General features: G+C 40.2%; 1 protein-coding gene across 9 annotated transcripts in view; it reads left to right on the forward strand.

Moving 5' to 3' along the window:
• The window catches only part of znf532 (zinc finger protein 532), a 146,702-nt gene that overhangs the window by 96,727 nt on the left and 27,185 nt on the right, over positions 1-22,790 (forward strand). For all 9 annotated transcript variants that reach the window (XM_052038235.1, XM_052038187.1, XM_052038242.1 and 6 more), the window contains 4 exons: positions 9,380-9,558; positions 10,032-10,208; positions 19,118-19,280; positions 20,852-21,130. In XM_052038235.1, the coding sequence (XP_051894195.1) occupies positions 9,380-9,558; positions 10,032-10,208; positions 19,118-19,280; positions 20,852-21,130 (798 nt within the window). The remainder of the gene's footprint in view (positions 1-9,379; positions 9,559-10,031; positions 10,209-19,117; positions 19,281-20,851; positions 21,131-22,790) is intronic.

Genomic DNA, 22,790 nt, shown 5'->3' on the forward strand with positions numbered 1-22,790 from the left:
AACACCATTTTCCTGTTCTTTCCTTGTTTGTCTGCTCTATCCCCATCCTCTTGTTTCCTCTAATATTCAAAAAGCTAACAATCTCCATTATGAGTGAAATCAATGACTGAGCACCGACTGCCTTCTTGGTATAGAGAATTCCAAAAATTCACCATCATTTGCATAAAGAAATGTCTCCTTATTTTTGTACCAGATGACTTATTTGTGAGCATCTGACCCCTCGTTCTAGATTTCTCAGTGAAGGGAAACATCCTTCCCCTATCCAACCTGTTGAGCCCTCTAAAAATGTGTAATGATTGTTTTACATGAGAACATAATAAATAGGAGCAAATAGAAATAGAAAACAGGCTATATTCCTGCCTGGGCTGATGAATGGCAAGTAACATTCGTGCCACACAAGTGCCAGGCAATGACAGCATTCAACAAGAGAAAATCCACCTATATTACCCCATGACGTTCATAGGCATTACCATCCCTGAATCGCCCACTATCAATAGCTGCAGATTACCATTGACCAGAAACTGAACTGGAGTACAAAAAATATACAAAATGTGGCTTCAAGAGCAGATCAGATGTTAGGAATCCAGCAGCAAATAACTGGACAGCAAGCAAGGCACCCCATCCACAACCATTCACTCACTTCACCATCGACACACAGTAGCAGCAGTTTGTACCATTTGCAGGATGCACTACAGCAACCCACCAAGGCTCCTTAGACAGCACCTTCCAAACCCACAACCTCTACTAGTTAGAAGGACAAGGTCAGCAAAAGCATGGGAACACCACCACTTGGAAGTTGCCCTCCAAGCCACATAGCATCCTGAATTGAAAATTATTTGCCGTTCCCTCACTAGCAATGGGTCAAAATCTGGGAACTCCCTCCCTAATAGCATTGTGAATATACCCATACCTCAAGGACTGCAGTGGTTCAAGAAGGCAGCTCACTGGGCAATTAGTAATGGGCAATTGAATGCTGGCTTGGCCAGTGAAGCCCACATCCCTTGAATCTGCCATATCATTGCCCATTCATTCAACTTTTCTGTATCCTCGTGAAGCCTCTGCATCTATGCACATTCTGACATAATTTTGTGTCATCAGGAATAATAGAATGTTACAGTTTATGCCTCAAGTCAGAAAGTTTATAAATAGATTGTAAATAGTTGGGGCACAAGTAGCAATCTCTGTGGTATCTTACTAGTCCCCCTTTCCAACCCCGTAAGGACCTGTTTTTCCTGCATTCCTGCTTTTTGTCTTATGCCTGTTAACCAACTATCAATCCTTGCTAATATCCTTACTCAATATACTCTGACTTTGTTCAGCAACCTCCTCTGTAGGACCCTTTATTTGAAAGCTTTCTGAAAATCCAAGCTGACCACATCCATGGTTCCTCCTTTTCTACTCTATTGAATACATCTCGGAGCAGAAGAGGTTGAAGTGAAATGACTGAGGGTATTTAAAAGCTTAGAGGAGTTTGATAGGATAAATAGGGTGTGATTGTTTTCACTGGCATTATTTGGCCAGAAAAATGGTGCAGTGTCTGAAAGGGGTATGGAAGGAGACTAAATAAAAATTTTCAAAGGGGAATTGGACAAATACTTTAAGAGGAGACAAATACAGGGCTATGGGAAAAGAGCGGGGGAATGGGGCAAATTGAATAGCTGTTTCATTCCATATGATATAAGCAGACCTTTTTCGAATCCCTTTCAATAACCTTTGAATATAGAGGAGCAGAGCTAACGACATAATAATGTTTTTTTTAACCAAAGAAATATCAGTCCAGTTTCTTTTTTGTTGAAGTTTTTGGTTTGCTTTTGTTTATTTTTTTTTGATTTGGGGGTTCTCTTTTCATATAATTAAATTTCTTTTCAAATTTTTTTTTGTATCATGCTCACTTAGTAAGAGATTGGGAGGTCCAGATTATATATTTTACTCCCTGTGAGTATATATATTGACTTATTATTGTTATCCCGATCTCTTTGCACCATATGTATAATCACTAATGTTATGTATATTAATTTGAAATTAATTTGAAACTCACTAAAAAGATTGAAAAAGAATAGCAGTTTCAAAGGACTGACTTGATCCACAAATGCCTCTGTGCAGTGAGATTCTATGATAACATGAAACAAGATTTAGCTGGCCACCTGCTTTGCTAATCAACAGTATTGCATTGCTTTAAGCATTTGTTTTGCTTGGTGAAATTTCAAAATGAATAATCCACCTTACTTTAATTGTACTGGTCTAGAACAAAAGTAATTTATTATGGGAATCCTGCATGATAGATTTGAATAAATTCTACCTGTTGCAGTCATCATCCCGAGTCTGAGATATGTACAAAACAGTTTTTCAGCTGCTGGCCTTCTGAACTCAGTGCATGTATCCTTTCCAGTCAAGCAGTTATGATTTTGATTGAACATATCCTCTTAACAATGAGAGAATGTGTGTATCATGTAATATGGACATATTTTTGTGTTTCATGTTGTTAGAGTTTAGGCACTGCAACCTTATTACCAACTTGCATCAACACAGCCATTTTAATTTTCCCACAGTCCCCACGAGATAGTGTTCATTACTAAAAGCTGATTTCCAAAATGGCTGCCTTGTTTTCTGTTATATTCATCTGCTGACAAATTAAATTTGCTGATGACAAAAAGTTGGGTAACAGAACTAAAAATCATGTTGCTTCAGACAGATCCCTAGGCATTCTAGATGTAGGTGACCTGAGGGGAAAAGTATATTAACAATATTTTATTTGGATCCTGATGTGAGTTGGAATGGAGCCAAATAGAGCGTGCATGATTTAAGCAGCATTACTTTGTTAAAGTAGAGTTGAAACTAGAAAGTTCGAGCTACACATGCAGGGAGACTGGATAGGCTGGGACTATCCTCCCTGGAGTGAAGGGGGCTGAGGGATGACCTTTTTTATAAAAATCATGAGGGGAATAGATAAGGTGACACAGTTTTTTTCCCAAGGTAGGGGAATCTAAAACTAGAAGGCATTTGTTTAAGGTGAGAGGGGAAAGGTTTATAAAGGACCTGAAGTTTTTCACACAGAGGGTGGTTGATATATGGAAAGAGCTGTCAGAGGAAGCTTTAGAGGTGGGTGCAATTATGTTTAAAAGACATTTGGACAGGTACTTAGATAGAAAAGGTTTAGAGGGCTGTGGGCTAAACACAGGCAAATAGGACTAGCTCAGAAAGTCACCTTGATCCGCAAAGATGAGTTGGGCAGAAAGGCCTGTTTGTGTGCTGAATGACTCTGACTCTATATGGTATATCCCATATCCCGAGGCTGCAACTCCTGGTTCTGGACTCTCCAACCACTGAGAACATCATCCCAGTATCTAGAGACACACAGTCTGATTCGAATTAGTCATATTGCACTACTAATATTGAAATTTCTAGTATCTTTAAGTCATTTTATTTGCATATCTATGACTTTGTTGATGCCTCACACACATTGCACCATATCAAGGAGGAGTGACTTGAAAATTTTAGAGTTCTAATTTACTGGGCCTGATCTTACATCTTTTTCTAACATCATGTAGTTTAGATATAATATGTAATTAACCATCAGAAAAAAACTTACAAAACTTGTGTTTGTATAATGGTACAACGTCCCAAGGCTAGGATCAGTGAGCAAGTTTACCTTGAGACACAATATCAGCCCTGTTCTTATTGAATGGTTTGAGCAGATTTGAGGGGATGTATGACTGAGTCCTGCATTTTCTTACAGAATTGGTGGAGCACAAAGATCTCAGAAGTTTGTACGTCTGGAGAAAATTGCAGAGATACGAGGATAGAAACAATGGATGGGTTTGAAAACAAAGCTGCAATTTTAAAAATTATGTGCAGATAGTGAAAGCCAAACTGGAAATGGTGGCAACTTTGGAATTATCTACTCTGGTCTTTGGGACTCCCTATTCCAGAGGCAGTAGAGACACAGTCATTGATTGCATCAGTACATTTCTGAATATTAGATTAATCAAGGGAGACAGCGATAGAGTAGGGAAGTAGTACTGAGGTAGTGGTTCAGCCATGATCTTGTCAAATGGCAGAGCAGGCTTGAGGGCTGAAAGGTTTCCTCTTCCTCTTATGTTTTGCTGTACTTGCAATTATGTGATTCCCTTGACACACAGAAAAATCCCAAGGCACTTTTCTGGAGATGCATCAATGATAATTGGGAAGCTGAGCCAAAGTGTGGAACATCACACTGGCATTTTGCCTTTTAAATGCAGCAAGTCTGGGATTTCTGCACAAAGCTTGACAGAGGTAGAATTCCTGAATTTACTAAAGAAGCTGCAGCTTAATGGATTGTGAAGTTTGTAGTTTTCCATCCAAGACCCCTGTTCATCCCATTTTCTAATCCAGGGAGGGGACCAAAAAGTTGGGAGCAGTATCTGGGAGAGTTGGTGGGAATGATACGAGGAGCTGCTGTCCAATGGACAAGATGTGCACAAGGGAGAGGAAGATGCAGCTCTGGCATTAGGGAAGTTGGTGGTGATGGTGGAGGGTGAGGGGGTTGAGAGGTCATGAGTTTTGAGTGGAAAGAGAAATGAGATTGATGGGAATGCTTCAGGCTCAGTCTTGCTATCAAAGAAAGCCTTGTGCTCATTTGAGGTGGAGACAAAAGAGTGAAAATTGACCAACTTTAGAGCTAAATAAGCATTGTCCTGAATTTTAATTTGTCTGACTGAAAGGGGGGAGGTGGGGCAGGGGAGAAGGATTTCAGGAGTCCAAACAGTCCAGACCAAGAATTAGGGCATGTCGCTTTGACCCTTTGATGTTCAAGAAAATCGTATCATGCCTCTGTGTTCCCAGAAACTACTGCCTTGGTAGTCTTCAACCTGACGGCATCATCATCAATTTCTTTAACTTCCAGTAACCCCTCCCCTCTGTTCTGCAAACCCCCTCCCCCACACACACACACACACACACACACACACACACACACACACACACACACACACACACACCTTTCCCTCCCTATTTGTTTTCCCTCATTCCTGTGACCCCCTCACCCTTGCTCTTTCCCCTCCCCTGCCTTATAGCCTCCCTCCCATTCCCCACCTCCTTCCTTTTATTCCATGGTCTACTGTCCACTCCTAGCAGATTCCTTCTTCTTCAGCCCTTTGCCTCCTCCACCTATCACCTCTCAGCTTCTTGCATCATTCTCTTTCATCCTCCCTCCCCCACCCACCACTTACCTACCTTCTCCCTCTCACCTGGATGCACCTATCACCTGCCAGCTTGTGCTCTTCCTCCTCTCCACCCCCCCCCCCCCCCCCCCACCTTTTTATTCTGGCTTCTGTCCTCTTCCTTTCCAGTCCTGATGAAAGGTCTCGACCTGAAACGTCAACTGTTTACTTCCCTCCATAGATGCTGCCTGACCTGCTGAGTTCCTCTAGCATTTTGTGTGTGTTGCTCCAGATTCCAGCATCTGCAGAATCTTTTGTGTCTAAGAATTTGGGAGACATGTTCCTGTAGTTTTCTGCAGCTTCACCATTATTTTTCATGATGTGGAACAAAATATATCTGAGACTGCGAAACTGAAGAAAGCTAGCCAGAGAGATTTGTGTGCTAAGTAAATGATACAAGGATATATTATATCATTTCCTCCCACATTCCAAAGACGTACAGGTTAGGAAGTTGTGGGCATGCTATGTTGGTGCCGGAAGCATGGCGACACTTGTGGGCTACCCCCAGATCACTCTACACAAAAGATGCATTTCATTGTGTGTTTCAATGTACATGTGACTAATAAAGATATCTTATCTTAAATTTAGTGAAAGAGACCTAGAGCCTAAAAGTAAAACCAAAGCAATTCACAGATGCCACTTAAGTCCTGGGAAAGCAGATTAAATGTTTAGTCACTTAGAATTTAGAAACAACTTGGACACATTACAACCTCAACTGGGGTACAACGGTGTTCTCCAGTAGTTATGGAAAGACAGAGACTGAAGATGGGGGATCTGAAGCAAAAAACAAAAGTCTAGCAGGTGTGCCTATGGCAATATTGCTTTAGCCACATATAACCTATTTTTATTAGGAGAAAGTCTTTCCTACAAATTTCCTACAAATACCGTATCCTGCTGGACACAAGTAAATATACTTCATGTATCTACTAAAATACCTTCCACTCTTCAGTAGCCTAGAAATTTAAGCATTCCATTTTTTTCTTTCAAAGATGACAAAACTCTTCTTTAGCCAATAAATACACAGAAAGATTAAAGGATATTTGCATATTAGTATTTCAGTCACAAGTCCAACAACAGAGTTTTATTCCACCAAAAAGAAATGCAATTAACAGTGTCTGGATTGGCAAAAATGGCCTCATCTAGCCAACTACTAACGTATTGGATAGCTCTCCAACGGAATAGAATTATCTTGGAGCAAGATGAAGCAAATTTTTCATCCCTTAACAGTAGGGTGAACTGAGTGTAGTAAATACCTGTGTTTCACTTCTATCTTATTAAGTGACAATCTTCAATGTGCTTTTGTTTGTTAATAGTACACTTTTAATGTGTAACTTTAAATGGACTGCCACATATCTAAAGGGATGTCTGACTTGGGGGAAAAAAAGGGAAATATCTAATTTGTAACATTTTCTTTCCACCTTCCATTTCATTGGCACTGTTCAAATAAATAGCTGCTGACAAGTTATTCATCCCCCTGCCAAATGAGGGAAGCTTTGGTTTGTTCCAAAATATCAAGAATGCTAATAGTACAAAATGCTTTAAGGGAAATGGAAACAGAGATACACATGCAGAAAGATAATATAAAAAGAAAGAAGGTAGAAATGAAAAAAAATATAGGAAAGGGAAGAGACAGAAGGGAGAGACCAAGGGAAAAAGATTATGGAAAGGGAAACAGAAGGATGACAGAGGCTTGGACCACTTCCCAAATGGCAGTTGATGCAGGTCAATTATTAGTTTGAGGTGAATACATTTTTGTTAACCAAAGGCATTTGTGATATGGCTTTTGGTGTATATAAGAATGTGAATCTAGTTTACAGATCAGCCAGTCCTTACTGAATTGCAGAAGAGCTTGAAGGATAATTCCTGTTTATACATTCCAGAATTTGGAGCAGTAGTCAAAATGTTTGTACAAATGAATTTAAAGAGAATTTGGGTCGTATTAGCATGATAGGGATTAGGAGAATCATGGACAGACAAGAGTATGCAGATGATATGGGAGTATCATCTGCATTTAGAAATTTAGTCTTGAATGGCTGACTTGAATGAACAACTATAAATGCACTTTAAGGTTATTTAAATTTAAGGTCAAATGCTATAAAGAAAAAGCAGGTTCCTTTGCACTGTCACAGTCAAATTTGTATGGAGGATTGTGTCACTGTGTGATCCAGTGTTTGATCAGTGTTTCCACAGTTTCATTCCTCAGAACTTCTAAGATATCATTTGTAGCATCAATTAATGGCACCAAACATGTCTAGTCCAGTGATCAGGTAAAGTTACAGTGTAGATCATTTCAAAACATCAATAAAGACGTGTCTTGTTTGGGGATTAGTTGTAGGAAATAATTGAATTCACATTCTAAGCAACTAGTCCAAACTACTGATATGGCATCGTTACAGAGGGTTTTTCTTGAGCTTCTACCTAGCATTGTAGTCAAGTGATCATAGATTTCATTACACAAGAAGGAAATTGCCTCCCCCCATTAAATTAGTTAACTATTAAGTTTTTGTGCCACAAGATCACAAGTTCATGGACCATTAGATGCTAAGAAATAATTCTCAATTTTGACGCAGTGGGGATGTAGCAAACTAGGTCTGTTGTTTGCCCAAAGAGGAGATCTAGTAGTTAACGCAGACTTTCAAATATCTTGTACAGACATAAGACTGGCAACAACAAAAATATTTAAACAAAGTTTGCCAAACTTTTAAGAAGGGGATCTTTTTCCCCCACTCCCAACCTCCCCACAAGCCCTTCTTTAAAATAAAGTGTAGTATTTAATTTGCACTTTTAAAATTTGTAGAACTGTACTCTTTCTCATTAGATAGTTTGAGTTACTGTAAAAATACCTACATGTGATATCAAATGCAAACCGATGTCCAGTGTAGTTCAACTAGCAATTATTCTGTCTAACTAATGAAAACCATAAAAGGCCAGACTTACTGGATACAGCCCAGAGCCAGTGCTCACCACCAACCACCTCAGCCCCAACCTCAGCACTTTACCTGCAGACACACTTGCCTTCTTCTGGTCCATGGGATTCACCAATCCAGAGTATGGATTCTGTCACTGTTTTGCTAGGCCACAAACAGCATATGTAAAGATCCTGATTCCAGATTGCTCTGATGAATAGACTGAAATAGTTAAATGTGGTGTTGTCCAATGAGGAGAGATTAAACTCTCTCGGGTTTAGAAGAATGAAAGAGGATCTCACTGAAGCAAACATAATTCTTATGGAACTTGATAGGGTTGATGCAGTGAAGATATTTCTCTGGTCTCTAGAGCCTAGCAGAATGGTCTCAAAATAAGGGGCTGGCCATTCACAATTGTGCTGAGAGGAGGTTTCTTCACCTACAACGTAGTGAATCTTGCGCAGTGGTGAGTCAAACTGGGAAAGATGGTGCCAGAGCGTGGCGACTCATTGCAAGCTGCAAGCTGTTATTTGATGTCCATCCCACCTCTGACTTTAGCGAAGTCACAGCTGAGCTGACTCGCGTTCTGCAGTTAGTAGGCAGTTCCCTACCGAATTGTTGGCTGAAGATCAGCATATTCTGATATTTGTAAATAATATGTGAGAATTAACAGGAAAAGGGCATCAATGAGATTTTTGCCATTAACAAGCCAAATTTAACCAATGCAATAAAAGTGGTATAATTTAGCATGTGGCCATTCTGTTCAGCCCAGTACCTCTTCCTGACTTTGTAGTGTTGTTCCTCCAAAATGATATTTCACTGTATGCATTGTAGGAAGTTCCAGGAAAGAATTGATCAGGCTAGCTTTAAAGCAAAAATTTCAAATCACAACATGATTATAATTATTACAGCTTGTGAGTAGGCCATTCAGCCTGTTATGTGAGCTCTTTAAAAGACCAATCCAGAAAAGTTATTTCTTTTTTATTCTTTTCAAATATATATTCACTTCCCCTTCTGTCATTGTAATGACACTAATAATTCTTGGCACCAAACAATTCCTTTGACTAATCTGAAATTAAGTTAAAACCTGTTTGGCCATCATCCCGACACCTTGCATTGCCTCAGGATATATATTTGTCGTATCAGTGAAGCTCCTGCAAATCAGCTCACTGTGTAAATGCTAGATGTTAGTATTGTAGTTTCCAGCAATGTTATTTGTGTAGTGGGTAGGTTATGTTATTAACTGCACATTTTTGTGTGTTATCCACAATACAGACATGTCAGATCTGCCAGATGTTACTTCCCAACAAGTGCAGCTTTTCATCGCACTTAAGAATACATCAACACAAATCTCCATACACATGCCCAGAATGTGGAGCGATATGCAGGTCCTCGCACTTTCAGACTCACGTCACCAGGAACTGCCTGCACTACACTCGCAAAGTGGGATACCGGTTAGTTGTCTGTTTGTGCTAATCACAGAATTTATAAACTATTGATGTAATCAAGGGGTAGAATTCCTCTTCCCCTGCCCCCACCTCAACTTTTCAGTTTATAATCACTTAATTTATTTCCAGCCAGCCTGCTAACCACTCTTATTTGATAGACTACTCTAAAGGATAACTAGCAAAACTTTTAACCTGCATAATTACACAGCAAGCCCATTCATATTTGGGGAAAATAGGATAATGATATGATAGTAAGTATTTCATCATTTTTGACTGGCCACAAAATGAGGGTGGGGGTTGAGTCAGTGATGTTACCAATAGAAATGGTGCGCAAAACAAAGAGGAAGCAATTTAGACTTCAAACACATAAATGCATGGGGTATGTGATACTGCACAAGTAATACGTAAGATATTTTCATCTTATTGCAAGAATAATCTTTGCATTTTATTTCTGACTGGCACTGATTTTCTTCTTGCAGCTGTATACATTGTGGTGTTGTCTATGCTGACCTAGCTGCACTCAAGTCTCACATCCAGGGTGCCCACTGTGAGATCTTCTATAAGTGCCCTATCTGCCCTATGGCTTTCAAGTCGGCACCGAGTACTCATTCACATGCCTACACACAGCACCCAGGCATCAAAATAGGAGAAGCCAAGTAAGTATTGTAAGCATGCTTGCTAATAGATTGTCAGCAAAGATTTTTTTATAACTGTGATAAATGCAGTTCTATGACCTAGAGTGTTATTGCTGGATATGAAGGTCCAAGTCAGTAGAGTTTGGGTGACTTCAATCAAGTTTCTTCTGAAATGGCCTTCAAGATAAAACCAAAAGATTCAATCAAGGGTTAACAATTGCACTTTGAAAGCTTATATGAGCAGCAGAAGCTTGGTAGTGGGTTCCTTGTTGCTAACTGTATTGACATCATGTGAGCCTGGAGGGGATAAAGAAAGGGAACTTGGGTTCAGAGAGAAACTGTTATATGGTTACTCAAGAATTGCCACATTGGCATTAACAGACAATGTTATTTTGAGATCCCAAAGGAAGAAGCACTGTTTCTGGAAAGGACATTACTCTCTAGCTCTTCATACTCTATTGAACTGGGGCAAAACACAAACTGCTGGAGGAACTCAGCAGGTTGAGCAGCATCTGTGGGGAGGGAAGAAACTGTCAACGTTTTGGGTCAAGACCGTACATCAGGACTGAGAGTGAAGAGGGAAGATACTTGGTATATAGAGGAGGGTGTGAGATGGGGGCTGGTAGGTGATAGGTGGACTGAGAATGGGTGAAGGATGATGGGCAGAAGGATCCAGGTTGGTTGGGGTGGGGGGGTGGGTGCACATGGGGTGTGAAATTAGGAGGCAGAGACAGGGGGCTGATAAGTAGAAGAAGACAATGAAAAAGAAAAGGGCAGATGGAGCCAGGTTGCGGGAGGAGAAGGTGAAGGTGGAGATAAAGGCTGGGGGATGATTAGTGGAGGCACAGAGGCTACAAGTGCTGGAATCTGATAAGGAAGGAAGGTGTTAATGGGAACTATTAAGGGAGAGATGAAGGACAGATAGAACCAGATGGGGGAAGGGAATGAAAATGGGTGCTGGTGGAAAGTTATGGGAAAAGGAACAAAAAGGAGAGGACTGGAGGTGGATTGGAAGGAGAGGGAAACACAAGAGGAGTGTGGTACCTGAAATTGGAAAATTCAATGTTCATACTGTTGTATCGTAGACTTCCCAAGTAATTACTCTTCTGGTGAGGTGTTGCTCTTCCAGTTTATGTTGAGCCTCATTCTGGCAGTGGAAAGGCCGAGGATAGACAGGTCAGTGTGGGAATGGGAAGGAGAGTTAAAATGGCTTGCAACCAGGAGCTCGGGATAGCCATTTCTGTCAGACCACAGGTGCTCTGCAAACCGGCTGCCTAGTCTGCACAATCTCCCCAATGTTGAGGAGGCCACATCAGGAGCACTGTATGCAGTAAACGAGGTTAGAGGAGGTGCACATGAATCTATGCCTCACCAGAAAGGGCTGTTTGGATCCCTGGATAGTAGTGAGGGAGGAGGTGTAGGAACAAGTGTTGTATCTCCTCTGGTTGCAAGAGAAAGTGCTAGGGGTCAGGGAGGGGTGGTTGGGGAGGGATGAGCAGAGGAATCACAGAGAGTGGTCATTGCAAAAGGCCGAAAGTGGTGGAGTGTGGAAGATGTGTAGTGGTGCAATTCCTTTGCAGCTCGCAGAAATTTCGAAGGATGATGTACTGGATGCAGAAACTAGTAGGGTGAAAGATGAGGACGAGGGAAACTATCTCTGTTCTGTTTGGAGGGAGGGAGTGAGGGCAGTTGTCTAGGAAATGTGAGAGAGGGCTCCATCAACCATGGTAGAAGAGAAGCCAAATTTCCTGAGAAAGGAAGACATATCAGATGTCCTGGAATAGAAGACCTCATCTTGAGGTGATATGCTTACAAGAGAGGGGGTGGGAAGAGGTGCAGTCTAGGTAGCTGTGGGTTGAATGTCAGTGGATAGTTTTTCTCCTAAGAATGGAGTAAGAGAGATCCAGAAAAAGGAGAGAAGTGTTGTAAATGGTTTAAGTGAATTTGAGAGCAGGGTGGAGTTTATTAGCAAAGGTGATTAAAATTGATGAGTTCAGCATGGGTGCTGGAAGCAGCAGTTGATATAATAGCAAAAGAGTTGGGCAGTACTACAGAGAAGACTTGGACAAGGACTGTTCAATGTAGCCAACGAAAAGACGGGAATAGCTCATGCAATGCCCATGGCGACACCTTTGATTTGTAGGAAGTAAGAGGAATCAAAACGGAAGTTGTTCAGGGTAAGAACAAGCACTGCCAGGCAGATGAGAGTATTGGTGGAGGGAAACTGGTTGGATCTTTGCTGCAGAAAGGCTTTAAGACAGAGGTGTATAAAGACGAGACATCCATTGTGGAGTTGAGGTGGTAGGGGCTAGGGAATTGGAAGTTGTCAAAATGCTGGAGAGCATGTGAGGTGTACGGGATGTAGGCGTGAAGGGACTGGACAAGAGGTGACAGGATAGAGTCAAGGTATGAGGAGATAGGTTCAAGGGCAGACCAAAACAATGGGCCTACCAGGATAGTCCTGTTTTTTTAATATTGGGTAAGAGATAGAAGTGGGAAGTGTGGGGTTGGGGCACTATCTGGTTGGAGGCCACAGAGGGAAGATCTCCTGATGTGATGAGATGTTTGGCAGTGCGGGAGGCAGTGGCCTGGCATTCATTGGTGGGGTCATTGTCGTAGGGTTAGTATGAGGAGGTGTCCGTGGGCTGCCGCCTGGCCTCGGCAGGAAAGAGCCCAGTCCACCAAATTACAAAGGCACTGCCCTCATCTGTGGGTTTGATAAATAAGTTGAGATTGGTGTGAAGTGAATGGAGGGGTGAGGTTGGAGTGGGTGAGCAAAGTAGAGAAGTTGAGGTAGCTGATGTCATGATGGCAAATGGAATTGAAAAGGTCAAGAGAGGGTAAAAGGACACTGAACTGGGTGCTGATACCAGGTAATAGGAATTGAAATTGTTGCATTCCTGCCACTAGTATGCCTCACCTTGTTAAACTCCATACTATGAAATATAGAACTCCAAAGATTCTTAAAACTTTCTATAGATGTACGGTGGAGAGCATTCTGACTGGTTGCATCCCGCCTGGTATGGAGGCTCCAATGCACAGGATCGCAAGAGGCGATATTCTTGAAATTCAGTATTTTCTTCACACCAGATTATATGCTTGTTTCTCTGCAATCAAGATTCTCCTTTCTGCCTCCTCCTACACCACATTCCCTCAGTGAGATGAAATAGGCAAGCTATTGCCAAGCTTCTGCTCTCTGCACACACATTATTTGTATATATGCAAGGTAGTGTGTCTGCATTGACTTTCTCCCTATCTCCCTAAGTAAACTATCTCTCTCTCCCCTTAGTATTTAATCTTGAAGTCACGTTGCTAGTCAATTAAAGTATATATTTAGAAAAAAACTTAATTGCAACATCGCATAGCATATTGCTCTTTATAACATTGCTCCTGGAATGTTAATAGCCAGAAAACATGAAAAGATATCAAATGAGGTGGATTTTGACTTTTTTATATTAAAAAAAGTGATAAAGCAATAGCAAATTTATTGGGAAATGAAAACTGGGAATAGCATAAAATGGACATTGTTGCCTATTTTATACATCTGGATTTTATGGGAAAATACAGTTGCTTGTAGAATCATCAGCATTTCTCCTGTGAATGCCACAGTGTTTGGGATTGTCATATGTGTATATGTGAAAGTCTTGAACTTGCACTCTTTCTCACCCTTTCCTGACTTAGCTCTGACATTGGACATCTCGCAAAGTCCAGTGGTGGAGGGTGAACATGTGGTAGTTAACAGTACATGTACTGGGGAATCCACCCAAAATACCTCCAGGTTAGACCTGGCAAAGGTATAGCTTGGAGAGGAATGGCTATGAGAGAGCAGGATATTGGATGACAGACATCCTTTTTTGTTTTCAATTTGTTCATTTCAGTTAAATCTTTTTGGATGTCTGTCTGGAAGTGTTTTAGTTTTCTGTTATATTTTTAATATTTTCAAATTACTTTTTATTATTTGAAGTTTTGAATGTTTCTGGATGTATGATATGCAGAAAAATTATATATTTTGTTAAGATTGACCGCTGCATAAACCAGAGATGTGGTTTAGCCTGCTGTCAAAGTTTTTATTCAACTGTTTTGTGCACTGAGCTTGTTATGTATTCCTCCCCACCCAGCTCCACTAAACTCCCTGAGTATAGCACCTAAATGCCCAAGGCCCTGCCAGAGTGCAGGATCCTGCAATTGAGGTTCAAGATGGCTGGGTATGGAGGAAGTACATTTACACTTGTGTCTGGATCAGTGATTACCATGAACGGCCTGACACTGGCAGGAAATTATAGGCTGCTTTCACACAGAATCAACTGCAAGTGTATCCAATTGGAATTTGACTTGTGTCTGTAAGCCATGATTGTGTTTTTGAGCATCAAAAACCAAAGACTATACTTCTAAAGTACTGTATTTTGACGGTGCACTTTTATAAGTATCTTTGCAGTTAAAGGGGCTGCAATCAGCTTTGTATTCCACTGATCTTCATTACACGTCTTCAGTTTTAAAATGTAAATTCAGCGTGACAAACTTAGCACCTGCTTAGAAGAAAGTTCCTGGAAACACTTATCCAGTGACACATCAAAAAATGAAATAACCAGATCCCCAGAAGAAAATAATTAGAACCATTGTACTCTTGACATTTTGAAGTGGTTGCTCCATAATTTTGTTTGATGTGCTTGTTTGTGTAAAAGTGTTAACATGAATTTTCAGGCTTTGTTTCATTTGGGCTCAGTGGACCGTGATATTGCATATTGTTTGCTACTGGAGGGACTACAGCTGCAGAATCAAAGCTATGTATATGAAGGACTGGAGACCTGTGTTTTCTTTCTCCTCCCAAATTACTTATTTTACAAGATTATGACTGAATTATGTGAAAGTAGTTGAGATCCATTAACAAATTTCTTTTAATGGAAAACATTTTTTGATGATTTCCATATAAATGGAAATGTGGAACTTGGATTTGTTGAATTATGCCACTTCCAATAGCCTGTCCTTCCTTTTAATAAAACATTCCATTTTACGTTCTGTGGGTTCTTGGCAAATCTCATTAGTAGATGTCTTTGACCTGCATACAATGTGTTATCCTCTATCCAGGCAACAGATTCTGATCCCTGACCTCGATGCTTATTGCATATGATTGTTGTATTACAATGAAATGGCGCAACATCTCTTGCATCCTTTTATATTTTATTGAGTATTATGATTCAACATTCAAATTTGCATGCAGACACAAGATACTGCAGATGCTGGAATCTGGAGCAGAAAAAAAACAAACTGCTGGAGGAACTCAGAAGGTGGAGATGCATCTGTTGGTGGGGGGGAGCGGGGATGGGTAGGGGGAATGTCCATGGAGTCCATGCAATTTAAATTACTCATTAACATAAACTGCTGTGCTTTCAGCAAAAAATATCACCACAAGTTTCCAATCCAACCACATGTATTTTACCAACTCCAGCACAAAATCCGGGGATTGCACTGCATCCTTGGCCAGCTTCTTATTGACTTTGGTCTCCCAAAACTTATGCAACCTTCCCCAGATGGCACCTATTCCTTGGTCCTTCCTTGGTTTTCACCTCATGGGATCTAGGTCATAATAGTCGTAAGGCAATTGTTGCTTTTGACAATTTTGTTTTGTTTTGTGGTTGAATTCTTATTATGTAAAGGGTTATGTCTCCTGAAAATGTTGAACCTGTCCACTGGCTTATTGCATGGAGAGTTGTAATAATTCTTGAATGTTTAGTGAATAACCTTCTGCAATCTCATTGATTACCGTGATTGATTGTGGAACTCTCTACTGAAACAAGGTACAATGTCATCTTCACTTTTGTCTTCTCTTCTTTAGCCATTGTCACATTGATGTAGAGAGAACATTTCTCTTGTCTTTGCTTCCATTCATTTGACAACTTGTCGAAAAGTGTAGCTGCTGAGATTGCTTTATCTGCTCCATCCTCCAATATAAAGACCAATGGTGCACTGTGTACAATTTAATGGAAGAAAACTAGCATTTGGTAACAAAACCACTGGCACACCATTCTAGCAAGTAAATCCAAAATTTGTCTCTTTCAAGGAGACACAAGAGATTTTGTGATGCTGGAATCTGGAGCAATACACATAAAATGCTGGAGGAACTCAGCAGGTCAGGAGCATCTATGGAGGGAAATTAACAGTTGATGTTTTGGACTGAGACACTTCATCAGTACTGGAAAGAAAGAGGGCAGAAGCCAGAATAAAAGGGTGCCTGCATATCACCCACACCTTCCTCCCTGTGGTCCCTCACCTCCTTCCCTTTATTCCAGGGTGCATTGCCCTCTCCTATCGGATTCCACAACAGATCAGGAAAACATTTGCTTTCCTTCAGATATTTTATCAGAATTAGAGCCGAAACTTCTTACCTAATGTGGCTCTTTTGATAAATTGAGTATTTGAATTGTCTTTAGTAAAACATGGCAAGAGTGTTTTGAAAAATGTTAGGATAGATAAGTCACTGGGCCTGGACTGGATATATCCAAGGTTATTACGTGAAGCGAGGGATGAGATTGCTACACCTTTGGCGATAATCTTTGCATCCTCACTGGCCTCAGGAGTAGAGCCAAATGAATGGAGGGTGGCAAATGTTGTTCCTTTGTTTAAGAAAGGGAGTAGGGATAACCCTGGGAACAAACCAGTGAGTCTCACTTCAGTGGTGGGCAAATTACTAGAGAAGATTCTTATAGACAGGATTTATGGGCATTTGGAGAAACCTAGCTTTGTGAGGGGCAGGTCATGCCTCATGATCCTGATTGAATTCTTTGAGGATGTGAGGATGTGACAAAGCACATTGATGAAGGTAGAGCAGTGAATGTGGTGTACATGGATTTTAGTAAGGCGTTTGTTAAGGTTCTCATGGAAGGCTCATTCAGAAAGTCAGGAGGCATGGGATCCAGGGAAACTTGGCTGTGTGGATTCAGAATTGGCTTGCTTATAGAAGACAGGGTGGTGGTAGATGGAGCATATTCTGCCTGGAGGTCAGTGACCAGTGGTGTTCTGCAGGGATCTGTTCTGGGACCCCCGCTCTTTGTGATTTTTATAAATGACTTGGACAAGGATGTGGAAGGGTGGGTTAGTAAGTTTGCTGATGAGACAAAGGTTGGTGGTGTTGTGGATAGTGTAGAAGGTTGCTGTAGATTACAACAGGATATTGATAGAATGCAGAGCTGGGCTGAGAAGTGGCAGATGGAGTTCAACCTGGAAAAGTGTGAAGTGGTACACTTCGGGAGATCAAATTTGAAGGCAGAATACAAGGTTAATGGCAGGACTCTTAGCAGTGTGGAGGAACAGAGGGATCTTGGACAGGATAAAATGTCAGCACAACATAGTGGGTGAAGGGCCTGTACTGCGCTGTTATGTTCGATGAGTCATGTTATAAGATAAAGTCATGGAGTTATCCAGCACAGAAACAGGCCCTTCAACCTTCCATGTCCATGCTGACCTTTTTGCCCACCTACACTACTTTAATTTGCCTGCATTAGTTCTCTGTCCATCTGTGCCTTGCCTATTCAAGTGCCTGTCTAAATGTCTATTAAACACAGTGATTGTGTCTGATTCCACCACCTCCTCTAGCAGTGACTTCCAGATATCAACCACTCTGTGTTTGTGTAAAAATAAAACTTCACCTTAAATTCCATTTAAGACTCCTCCTTTCACCTCAAACCTATGCCCTCTCAATTTTGATATCCCTACCATGGGGAAAAGATGCTGATTATCTCTTATTTATGCCTCATAATTTTATATACCTTGTCTTTGATCTATTCACAAACCTGTTTTGTGGTCATTCCCCATCATGGCACCACACATTTTCCTCAATGCTTGTTGCCTCTGATTGTATTATAATCAGACAGTGTCACAGAATTTATAGTCATGCATGGCATCAGGCTCCAAAGTGTTTTACAGCCATTGAAACATTTTTGAAATGTAATCACTTGTAAATTAGACATTCTTTGATCAGTGTAGGGCAGATTTATCATAATTTCTGGTCATTGGACAAAGTAAATATTCTACTCTGTATTATTGTGCTTAACTAACTTATGAAGTGACAATAAACAATTCATTATTCATATAATATCATCCATTACTACTTTTGAACACTGGCACTTGAAATAGAGATTAAAATCAAGAAACTCTGCTGGAGAATGGTACACTAACTAATAAACCTAAGATTTGAATTAGGCTCCTGGATTCAGTAATGTGGAACTGTATTGATTATATTTCCCATAAACCATTCATCTAGAAGGATGTATATTTACTGTTCATCCAGACAAAGACTTAAATTGCTGGAAATTTGGCAGATAGGAATAAATAAAACTATTTGTGGACCTTGCATTTCTTTGTAATATTGTTGTGGGAGTTGGAAATCAACACATTAACAGTAACAGGACAAATGAAAATAATTTTTTTTGAAAAGGTTATATCCTGTAATTGGTGGTGGGTAAATTAAAGCAAGTCTTTAGTATGTTTTTCTGTTGCTGGGATACCCGAGATCTGTAAATTCAGATTTGTTTGCATTGTTCCTAGAGCATTAGATTTTCCCACTAAAATTAATTTAAATATTATTTGTTAAATAAGAGAATGAATTGAGCTGTACCTCATGCTGAAATGAGTAGCTGATGTTGAAAGGAAAGTAAATATGGAAAATGTAGCTTGTTTTCAAAATGTTTTTGTCTCATCATCTAGTTTTATTTTACCACAATCTTTGACTTTACTGTTGGCAGTGCTATGCCAGTATGGAAAAGGATTTACCGGAATAGACTAAACTGTTTTATGACAAAATTGAAATCGGTCTGTTTAGTTAAAATATTTAATAATTCTCTCCTTCACATAAATAGACACAGAGCAGTTATTTGCAATTATCCTGTCATGAAGTAGATGAAAAAGATATTAATTTTATTTTCTCTTGTTTTTAGAATAATCTACAAATGTTCCATGTGCGACACTGTGTTTACGCAACAAACCTTGTTATGCAGCCATTTTGATCAACATGTTGCTAAGCAGAAAGTTTCTGTCTTCAAGTGCCCAGATTGTGCATTGCTGTATGCACAGAAACAGCTCATGGTGGAACACATTAAGGTACAAGCTAAACACTATGCATCACAACCTTGTTGAAAATGGATAAATTACTTGGTTCAGTAGTAGTTTTCTTAAGAGATATGACTTGGTGAATAATTTACTGGACTGGCAGCTAAAGTCCTGAGCCATTGATTCTAAATTATATCCTGTCATGGCAGCTGGATTCAAATAATAAATCTGGAATTAATTAAGAGAAAAACTTAATCACAGTAGAAATGACTATGACAACACTAGACTCATCTAGTTCACCAATGTCCTTCAGGAATGTCACTCTTGCATGCACTGATCTTTCTGTGACTCCAGACCCACCTATGTGGTTGTCTCTTGACTGCTTCCTCGGTTCAGGGGTGATTGCAGATCAACAATATACACTGGTATCACCAACAAATTTCACATCCTGTGAGCTATTTAAAAATAAAATCCTGGAGTCTTCCAAGGTACTTTGAAGTTCCAAATCTCCAGACCAACTGAAAGCCATGAATATATCTAATGAATGTTTCCCGTCTCAGTTTGGATGTTTTTCCATTTCTTAAACTGGCCCGTACTTTAACACACCCCTGGTTAAAATTAAATGATTCCAAAGGAAAAAAGTTGCATGTAGTTGTCACGAAGTTGCATTAGTTGTCATGACCCCAGAATGTCCCAAAGCTGCATCAAGCCGGATGCATGTGTGCAATATAAAGGGGAAACAAGGCCTCAGTTGGAAGGTGGCACCAGCAACAATACAGAACTCCCTCAGATCTGCACAGTTGTGCTGGTTTGAACTGTATGCTCAGTTGATAAAGAGGAGTTTGTACCCCCACCTTGTAACTTAGGTGAGAATGCTGCCATTGAGCCAAGGCTGTTCCTCTGTATCTTACTGCCTTTATAAATATTCACTCCATTTACTGCAGTTTTCTGTGTTAATTTGTTAACTAATTCTTTTTTAAAATGGGATCAATTTTCGAACGTATTTATGGTTATAAATCAGTTTTGCTTAAAAATATTGTTGTAACCTTTTCCCCATGGCAGAAGTGTCTAAGTCTGGAAGGTATAGGTTTAAGATGAGGAGTAAGGTTTAGAACGGAACTGAGGAAGAATTTTTTTCACTCAGAGGTAATTGAAGTCTGGAACACACTGTCTGAGAAGGTGGTGCAGGAAGGTATTGTCACAATATTTAAGAAGCACTGGACGAGTACTCACGTGACCTTTTGATTTTCAGCAGTGTTGTGTTTCTTCATCAAAGTGACAAATCTAACAATCATGTGTGTTGCAATTGTGCAGCAACACATCTCAAATGTGATGGAGATTACCGGTCATCGTGGAGAAGAGAAAAAAAGATAATAGAAAGGTTTAGGATGGGGGGATGAAAGACGGTTGAGGAAACTGATTACAAGAAGGTCTAGGAAGCAGATGATCACCAAGATGTAATAGGCTACAGACCAACAGCTGGTGAATAGGACTAGTATAGACATGGTCAACATGGACGTGGTGGGCCGAAGGGCTCGTTTCTATGCTGTTTGATTCCATGACTCTGTAATTAGTTGTCTATAATAATGACGACTAAATCCCTCAATACTTTCATTTTGTAGTCTATGCATGGAACACTCAAGAGTATTGAGGGTCCCCCAAATCTGGGACCTCAGCAGCCATTGGTCACAAGGCCAATAACTACATCAGCCGGACAGAAAAAAGCTGACGGGAATGCTGTTAATGGCACTGATCGACTTGGGAAGAAAACTTCAGCAGTCATGAGAAAAACTGGGAGCCGGTCAAAAGCAAATAACCCTGGTTGGATGTGTCAAGACTGTGAAGAATGGTTTCCTGAACGAGAGGACTACATTTCTCACATGAAGAAAGACCATGGAAAGGTAAGAGCTAAGTAGGATGGGAGGGAATCGTGCAATAACTACTGGGTTCAAGAATTCTGTGAGGAGCGTAAACTATTAAATGAAAGACTTTATTGGGATGCCCTTCTCTACAAGGTGATCTCCATGGGAAGCAAAGCAAGTCATAAGATATGGTACAGATACATTATCTAAATTATGGTATTTCAGATATGCATTAGTAACTATATTAATTTCCCAAAAATAGATGCTATGCTCAGTATCAATGATCACTTCAAAATGGATCATACCTGATGATTAATCGGCATAGTGGTAACCATTTAGCATATCATGTAAAAGGAATTCTTGACTGGGGTTAATTTTGAGCAAGGAGCCCTGTACATAGCAGCCGCAGTTAGAATGTGGTGCATTCTGATTATAAGAAGGACGCTTTGAATTACTCCCATGACTTTTTGATTTTCAGCAGTGTTGTGTTTCTTCATCAAAGTGACAAATCTAACAATAATGTGCATTGCAGTTGTGCAGCAAAATATCTCAAATGTGATGGAGATTGCTGGTCATCATGGAGATAAGAGAAATAAGATAATAGAAAGGTTTAGGATGGGGGATGAAAGACAGCTGAAGGATGAAAGACAGTTGAGGAAACAGATAATCTGTTTATAATCTTCTTATAATAAGGTCTAGGAAGCAATTAGAGCACTGATATGATAGGAGCAACTGGTTAGGTGATTCTTGAGGATGGCAGCATAGTATCTACAAGATACAAGATACTTATTTGTCACATGTACATCGAAACACACAGTGAAATACGTCTTTCTGCGTTGCTAAGAATGTTCTGGGGGCAGCCCGCAAGTGTCGCCACGCTTCCGGCGCCAACATAGCATGCCCACAGCTCCTAACCTGTACGTCTTTGGAATGTGGGAGGAAACCCACGCAGACATGAGGAGAATGTACAAACTCCTTACAGGCAGCAGCCTATCCAATCTCTCTTTCTAGCCACAGCCCTCCATTTCAGACAACATCCCAGTGAATCTCTTTTGTACACTTTCTTGTACACTCTGAGCTCTCAGTCTTGACTTGGAACTACCTGCACAAATGGTGGTAAGTGATATGGAAAATCCAGAACCAAACATTTACTTTATGATAAATTGATAACGACTTAAGGGGACAGGACACAGGTTCAAATAATGAATAGCATATTTAAGATTTAAGTTAGGATGTCTTCCACACACAGTTGAATTTGCCTTACTTGGGAAAAATGACCATGAACAGTCACAAAGTAAAGTTCTTGTACCAAAATGTAATTCCTCATACTTATCTACGTAAAGTTCATTGTCAGTTATTTGTTCATCCTGCAAATTTATTAACTGCAGCAGCAATTATTGCAGTTCTGAATCCAAAAGATATTGTGCTTTAAACTGGGGACCTGAGTTTTCACCTTGCTGATGATGCTGGCACTTTTTTTCTCACACCTACATAGATTTTTCTTGGTTTTGTTTTCTCTGAAGGTTTCATTTATTTGTTTAAATGTGAAAGGAACAAATAAATGGCAAGTTAACCACTCTCTCCTCAGATGCTCCCTAACCTGTTGAGAGTTTCCAATAGTTTCAGTCCCTGTTTCAGATTTCCAACAGCCTTTCATATTTTATGTGTTTACCAGTAATTTGTGTTAATATGCCCTTTT

This window comes from Pristis pectinata, chromosome 2 (genome assembly GCF_009764475.1).
Source record: "Pristis pectinata isolate sPriPec2 chromosome 2, sPriPec2.1.pri, whole genome shotgun sequence".
Classification (NCBI taxonomy): domain Eukaryota; kingdom Metazoa; phylum Chordata; class Chondrichthyes; order Rhinopristiformes; family Pristidae; genus Pristis; species Pristis pectinata.